Source organism: Sinocyclocheilus grahami, unplaced genomic scaffold (genome assembly GCF_001515645.1).
Source record: "Sinocyclocheilus grahami isolate Dianchi unplaced genomic scaffold, SAMN03320097.WGS_v1.1 scaffold698.1, whole genome shotgun sequence".
NCBI lineage: Eukaryota > Metazoa > Chordata > Actinopteri > Cypriniformes > Cyprinidae > Sinocyclocheilus > Sinocyclocheilus grahami.
Window position 1 is genome coordinate 581898 of NW_015505877.1, and position 7936 is coordinate 589833.

Genomic DNA, 7936 nt, shown 5'->3' on the forward strand with positions numbered 1-7936 from the left:
CCAGGTGCCCCTTAGGAAGCGGATACCCGCGCTGTTTCTGCCCACCGATTGGCCCGCAATAGGGGCATGAGAGGCCGCTATAGCCGCCACATAAGACTTTGAGCGTGGATGGGGAGCGTCCCTTATCCAGCAGCTCTTGCAGAAATGACAATACCTCAGTCAAATCTGAAGTATGAGGGTCTTTGCCACGGTTTAGACACCAAGCAGAGAAAAAAGACCACTTCAAGCCGTAGAGGCGTCTCATAGATGGGGCTCTAGCCTCTGAAATTGTGTTTAAGACTCGCTCTGGGAGGCTCGAAGGCTCCCGTCGAGTGGCCAGAGGTGCAGGGCCCATAGGTCGGGCCGAGGATGCCATATTGTCCCGTTTCATTTGAGAGTGGAGATCTCGTCTCAGCGGAACGGGCCAAGGGGCCGCAATCAACAGCTGAGTTAGCTCTGATAGCCACAGCTGGTTAATCCGAAAGGGGGCCACAAGGAGAACCTTGTGTTTTTGTTTCCTTACTTGCCTGATTACCTGTGGGATCAGGGCGGTCGGGGGAAAAGCATAAAGAAGGAGGTTGGGCCAATCGTGGGCCAACGCGTCCCTGGTCTTTGAGAAATAAATTGGGCAGTGAGAGTTGTCTTCGGAGGCGAAGAGGTCCACCTCAGTCATCCTGAATGACCTTTTCATGAGGGCGTGATTCGGTGTCTGAGATCGAGGATGGGCCAGAGGCCACCATCCTTTTTGGGGACGAGGAAGTAGCGGCTGTGGAAGCCTGACTCTCTCTGAGCTGGGGGAACAGTTTCTATGGCTCCTATCGCCAGCAAATTCATCACCTCCGAGCGCAGAACGTGTGCGTCTTTGCTCTAAGCTGAGGTGGGAACCACGCAGCTGAATTGCGGGGTATTCGAGCGAATTGCAGTGAATAACCTCGTTTTATTATCTCCAACACCCAGATTGGCACTACAGGGATGGCCCGACAGGCCTCAGCCCGTGTGACAAGAGGTTGGATTAAATTGAGAGGCTGGTCGCCATATGGGGACCCCACACTCAGAAGAGGAAATTTGCTTTCCCTTAATTTTTTTCCAAAAGATGCTTTGCTAGACTTAATGCTCTAATAGCAGAGCAGTCAGCCCCAGTGCGCGCAGCCTCAGCGTGAACGTGGCCCAGACGCGTCCAATTTGAAGCTGTCAGTGATAATAATCATTAGTGACAGCATTCTCTTTTAATTCGCCTAAAAAGATCAAACCGCTCGTTAGAAGGGGAGTTTTGATGATCTTTGTGTGTAAACACCCTGGCAGATCAAAAATTTTGCGCATTCTCTCAAATCCGCTCGTAGCGGATGAGGGGAGGGGTGGGGCCGTCTTCATTGAAGAAGGCGAGCCGCGAGCAAAGGAGAGCGAGACATGAACTCTCGTAGTAAGAGCAGTCGGTCTCAGCAGAGCAGCCTCAGCGTGGGCGTGGCCCAGGCGAGAGGCGCATTCAAATACAAAGCTGTCAGCGATATGGAATCATTGTTGACAGTGTTCTTCTCCAAACCGCCCAGGAGGATTGAGCCACTCAACAATGAGGGGCGCCGATCCCCACATGTAAACACACTGGCAGATCAAAGAGCTGCGTGGAGAGTGATGCATGCGGGGGTTTGCCGGCATTAAATCACTCAAGTCTGATCGTTCATACCCGCGAGTTCGTCATTTCTACCTCCGAGTAACTGGGAGGAGAGAAACACAAGAGCGGGGGAGGCGGGGCTCAGCGACACACATACAAATGTGAAGCTGCCAGCGTTTTGCTTTGAGGATTAAGCTGCTCGTGAAACGAGGAGCGCTGATTCTCGTGTAACACACACTGGCAGATTAAGCAAGCCTGATGTGTGTCGGCATGAAATTGCTCTAGCCTGATCGCTCAACCCGCAAGCTCGCCGTTGCTTCCTCCGAGGTAACTGGGAGGAGAGAAACATGAGAGCGGGGAGACGGGGCCGCCTTCCGCGAATTAACAGGGGCAGACTGCTTTCGTGGTAAAAGCAGCCCGTGTTTGTGAGCACAGTCATAGTGATTCAAGCTGTTAGAAGCTGCCAGTGGCAGCATTTGCTCCGGTGCTCCGATCTACTTAGGAGGATAGAGCCGCTCGATGTAAAGAGGGACGCTGATCCTTACGTGTGAGACACGGATCGAAGTGCAGCGGGGAGAGCGAGTACGCAGGCTCTGTGTCGGGGTGAGCTCGCTCAGACCCGGTTGCTTAGTTCCCAGGCTTTGCCGTTTCTCTCGGCGGGAGAGCTCTGAGTGAGCATTCTGTCTCAGTAAGCGAGCAGCTCACTGCCCTTCTGCGGCGGATCCGAATGCAATGGTGAGAGAGAGGCACAGTGCCGGCATGAGATCGGTCAACCCGGTTGCTTATTCCCTGACTCTGCTGTTTCCCTCTCCGAGGCTCGCTGAGAGAGGAGAAATGGGAGAGCGGGGCTGCCTTCAGTGAAGGCGGTCCGCAAGTGGAGAAGAGCGAGACTCATGCTTTCAACGAGAGCATTCCGTCTCAGTGAGCGAGCAGTCTGCGTGGGGGCTGCCCATACAGGTGACGCACCCACTGCCCTTCTGCATCGTGAAAGATTCCCTGCACGAGCCACACTCGCAGTGCGACATTTGCAACAACGTCGCTAGAATTTGCTCTTTTAGGGCTTACCTGCTAGAAATAAGCTCTTTCAGAATCGCCGGATGGCGGCAGGGGAACAGGACCAGAACTGCTGCGATGCTGAGGCACGAAGAGAGCCGGTCAGCCGAGCAGGGAGGTCTCAATCCAGCTGCGAGGCATGTCAACGGCGAGCAGGCTTTCAGGATCAGCGATGAGCGTAGAGTCGTCGCTGAAGGAGAAGAAATCTGAGAATCCTGTGGCGAATGCCCGCTTATATAATCAGATGTCCCGCCCATTCTGGCGGGCTTTGTCTTGTGCAGCTCTGCTGCCTAGCCATTGGTTCGTTTTTAATACACTGCACGATTCAATGGCCGTGCAGTTTCACTGCGTGAATGAAAAAAGGCTTCAGTTCAGGAGAAAAAAACGTTTTTTTCCCATTTGCATCTAGCAAGACGCAGTATGAGTGTAGTATCGAAAGGGAACTGAATGTGTGTCAGTATTACACGCATGCCTTCCGTCTTAAAGGGACAGCATTCCTAATTAAGTACCTATCCGTGTCATTAACTATCCGTTAACCAACAAAAGATGTTAATTAAATATGTTAAGTTTAATTTGTATATCTTTTGTATTTGTCTTATTCTGCTACTTTTTCAAAAATTTTAAATTATATAGGCCTATATTATATATGAACAACTATAATTTGCTCCCTTTTCACTACTGTTAAAGTGATAGTTCATCCAAAAATGAAAATTGTCATAATTTATTCAAGTTTTTCCAAATTCAATCCTTGATTCAAATTTCTCATAAGCTTAATTGATTTGGTCTAAAGAGAGAAGAATTAATGACTATTTTTGTTTTAAGACTACATATAAAATAGCTACCAAAATAAATATTGGTAACTGAAGTTTGACAAAGTAATGACTAAAAGTTGACAAAAATGCAATTACTTTTCATCGACTAAAACTATGAAAGACTAGTAACGAAGTCTAGACTAAAACTTTACTCAAATGACTAAAATGTGACTAAGACTATTAAGCATTTTCGTCTCAAGATAAAGACTAAGACAAAAAAAATGCCTGTCAAAATTAACACTGCGTCATACAGGTGCATCTCAATAAATGTCGTGGAAAAAATCATTTCAGTAATTCAACTCAAATTGTGAAACTCGTGTATTAAATAAATTCAATGCACACAGACTGAAGTAGTTTAAGTCTTTGGTTCTTTTGATTGTGATGACTTTGGCTCACATTTAACAAAAACCCACCATCTCATCAAATTAGAATACTTCATAAGACCAATAAAAAAATTTTTTTTAGTGAATTGTTGGCCTTCTGGAAAGTATATTAATTTACTGTACATGTACTCAATACTTGGTAGGGGCTCCTTTTGCTTTAATTACTGCCTCAATTCGGCGTGGCATGGAGGTGATCAGTTTGTGGCACTGCTGAGGTGGTATGGAAGCCCAGGTTTCTTTGACAGTGGCCTTCAGCTCATCTGCATTTTTTGGTCTCTTGTTTCTCATTTTCCTCTTGACAATACCCCATAGATTCTCTATGGGGTTCAGGTCTGGTGAGTTTGCTGGCCAGTCAAGCACACCAACACCATGGTCATTTAACCAACTTCTGGTGCTTTTGGCAGTGTGGGCAGGTGCCAAATCCTGCTGGAAAAATGAAATCAGCATCTTCAAAAAGCTGAAGGAGAAGGAAGCATGAAGTGCTCCAAAATTTCTTGGTAAACAGGTGCAGTGACGTTGGTTTTCAAAAAACACAATAGACCAACACCAGCAGATGACATTGCACCCCAAATCATCACAGACTGTGGAAACTTAACACTGGACTTCAAGCAACTTGGGCTATGAGCTTCTCCACCCTTCCTCCAGACTCTAGGACCTTGGTTTCCAAATGAAATACAAAACTGGCTCTCATCTGAAAAGAGGACTTTGGACCACTGGGCAACAGTCCAGTTCTTCTTCTCCTTAGCCCAGGTAAGACGCCTCTGACGTTGTCTGTGGTTCAGGAGTGGCTTAACAAGAGGAATACGACAACTGTAGCAAATTCCTTGACACGTCTGTGTGTGGTGGCTCTTGATGCCTTGACCCCAGCCTCAGTCCATTCCTTGTGAAGTTCACTCAAATTCTTGAATCGATTTTGCTTGACAATCCTCATAAGGCTGCGGTTCTCTCGGTTGGTTGTGCATCTTTTTCTTCCACACTTTTTCCTTCCTCTCAACTTTCTGTTAACATGCTTGGATACAGCACTCTGTGAACAGCCAGCTTCTTTGGCAATGAATGTTTGTGGCTTACCCTCCTTGTGAAGGGTGTCAATGATTGTCTTCTGGACAACTGTCAGATCAGCAGTCTTCCCCATGATTGAGTAGCCTAGTGAACCAAACCGAGAGACCATTTTAAACTCAGGAAACCTTTGCAGGTGTTTTGAGTTGATTAGCTGATTGGCATGTCACCATATTCTAATTTGTTGAGATAGTGAATTGGTGGGTTTTTGTTAAATGTGAGCCAAATTCATCACAATTAAAAGAACCAAAGACTTAAACTACTTCAGTCTGTGTGCATTGAATTTATTTAATACACGAGTTTCACAATTTGAGCTGAATTACTGAAATAAATGAACTTTTCCACGACATTCTAATTTATTGAGATGCAACTGTAAATGGAATGAGGCATCAGTTTACTGTCGAGATTTGTCATGTCACGTCAATGCGTGGCGACACGGTTCTATAGTATTTTGTTGCGCCACTTGTGCCCGGTGTAGACACAGTGTTAGTCTATCTTTAACAGCCTTGAGTTTATCCGTGTAAAATGCAATATGGCGTCTAATCTAAGGTCTATTATTTATTATTAATATAAGCAATATTATTAATACTTACACCAATGAATGAAATTACTCCCAATGAGCGTCCACGAGGAGTACTGGAAAGAAAAAGCATACGAGTTTACTTCAACAATCTCAACTTTCTCAAAACCACTACTGATTTCCAGCAAAGAGGCCACGGCAGAGAGGCCACACAGACCACACATAGAACATGGTTGCAAAAAAATAAAGTAAGTACAAAATATGACTATCAAATTACTTTGCAGAAATATTCTTGAATTTTGATATCTTTGATGCCATTGATTTAGGAGGTTCAGTCTCTTTCGGAGCTGGCTGATCTTTTTTCTTCGGAGGTTGGGGTGGACAACCTTTCACAGGAGGAGCCATGCTCTGAAACACAAGCACACCAGACATTGCATTGCAGATCTACAACACATGACAGACTTACACAATAGCAATTATTTAGTATGAAATGAAATACATGGGTGAACTTACAGTGGCATTAAACGCTTCAGTTGGTGGCTGTACTGGACCTGGGCCCCGGAAATCAGGTGGCAGTGGTCCAGCAAACCCTCCTCTATCTCCAAACGCACGATTGCCCTTATTTAAATAACACACACAAAAAATTGCTCAATGCTATATTAAGCTATTTTTTTATTTTCGTACTATGAGCCTTCAGAGCAGTTTATTCTCACCAGCTCTACCAATCATAACAAGCCTAAAAGCACATGAGATATTAGGGGACAGACACAATCTTCTCCAAATAATGAAAAAATATTATAACCGCTGTATGTCAGGTTCCAGCAGGGGTTGGGTAGATCAAGAATATGCATGTAGATTCAGCAGACAATAAATGACTAAGAAACAAAGTTCTGAAGTAGAGATGCACCGATCAACCGGTCAGGGACCTGAATTAGCGGATTTTCTGCATAATCGGACCGGTGACTTGATAAAAGATCGTCTGGGACAAGTAGAATTTTTTAAAGGGGCAAGTGAGAGAGAATTTTACTTGCCCGACCGGACAAGAAGCCTTTAATGTTGAGAAAAACAATAATATCCACATGCTCGGGTGAAAATAGGCTCCTCAGTCTGATAACAATAAAAATAGCGCGCTGACACAGACGTTCCAGACAGAGACACAAACATAACGGTGTGCTAAGCAAAGTTTCTTATAGCGCTTTGTGTTTTCTGTTTTTAAACCACTCTCCCTCGAGGAAACTTAAAGGAAGCATATGTCTCACGATCATTTCGCTATCAGATAAGCTCTCTTCTCGGCTCACTCGGTTACAGCTGCGCTTACCTGCAGTCGTGAATGCAGTGATGGACAGCTGTTTTTTATGGGATTTCTCATTGTGATGGTGATATTATAACTCAGTTTCACGGATTCATTTTAATCAAAAGTATTTCCATTTTGTAAGATCATTTAATAAGAAGATAATTTTTATCAAAGTAATTCCAAACTTCGCGAGGCAGACGACAACATTCTGTGATCAAATGCAATCAACTCATTAACACGCCACCCAGGGCACTTAGTTATCACTGCGGAGAATTTATCATGGATTCCCTGTATTTACGGCCAGAAAAGCATCATGCAGTAAAATTCGAATAGTGTTTTTATTTTTCGAATAATAATTACAAAGCGAATATTCGACTATTTGTGCACACCCCTAATTAACATGTGATCACCGTGATCCAATCAAGCAGACCGGATCATCAGTCAATCAGGACACGCCGCATTTACACTTGGCAACATCAAGTGACTTCTCTATATGGATAACCGATCAGATCTCTCTTTCCCGCACTTTGTGTATTTGTTTTGTATAAATGTGTGTATTTGTTCTTTTTTTTATTTTTTTTACTGACTGTTCACCTGCCTACTGTGGTATTGAAGAAGTATTAAAGTGTAGGCTACTTTAAGTAAAAAACAGAAAGCAAAGTTACATTTTACAAATAATATAAGTGGCATTAATTTTTTTGTTTGTTCACATTGATGTAGGGCTGCACGATTAATCGAATGCGATTTGTCACGCGCATCTTGTCAGTAAAGCCGGTTCTGTGATTAGTAGTAAATCTCCAGCACGTTCTTTCAGATGGAGCAGCGTTTACTACACAGACGATTTAATCGCGCGATTATGAAATCGAAGAAATCGTTCTGCGATTATGAAAGCTGTTTGTGAAGCTTGTCAGTGAACTACGGCGGTGTAGTAAATGCTGCTCCATCTGAAAGCATGTGAAAATACCACATTTAATTAGGGGTCGACCGATTATCGGCGCCGATATTAAGCATTTTTATGATTATCGGTATCGGTCATTTTCAAAACCGATTCGCCGATAAAATAACTTAATTTTGAAACACGCTATTTCACCACTCTGTGGGCTAAAGCAGTCTCCGCCCACGGCTCATCTGATTTGTTGTGAGTCACGAGTCAGACCAAGCAAAGCGGAATTCACTCTCACTCTGAAAGCGCTTGCTAACTGAAGCTGCTTCAGTGATCACGCATCAGTT

At 44.4% G+C, this 7936-nt stretch overlaps 1 protein-coding gene across 1 annotated transcript in view; it reads right to left on the reverse strand.

Annotated features, from left to right (window-relative positions):
* Nucleotides 1–7936, reverse strand: part of LOC107559768 (uncharacterized) — a 50333-nt gene that overhangs the window by 33773 nt on the left and 8624 nt on the right. Inside the window, exons 2-4 of the mRNA XM_016243716.1 lie at nucleotides 5926–6030; nucleotides 5690–5820; nucleotides 5486–5528 (exon numbers count right to left, since the gene is read on the reverse strand). Of these exons, the coding sequence (XP_016099202.1) occupies nucleotides 5486–5528; nucleotides 5690–5820; nucleotides 5926–6030 (279 nt within the window). The remainder of the gene's footprint in view (nucleotides 1–5485; nucleotides 5529–5689; nucleotides 5821–5925; nucleotides 6031–7936) is intronic.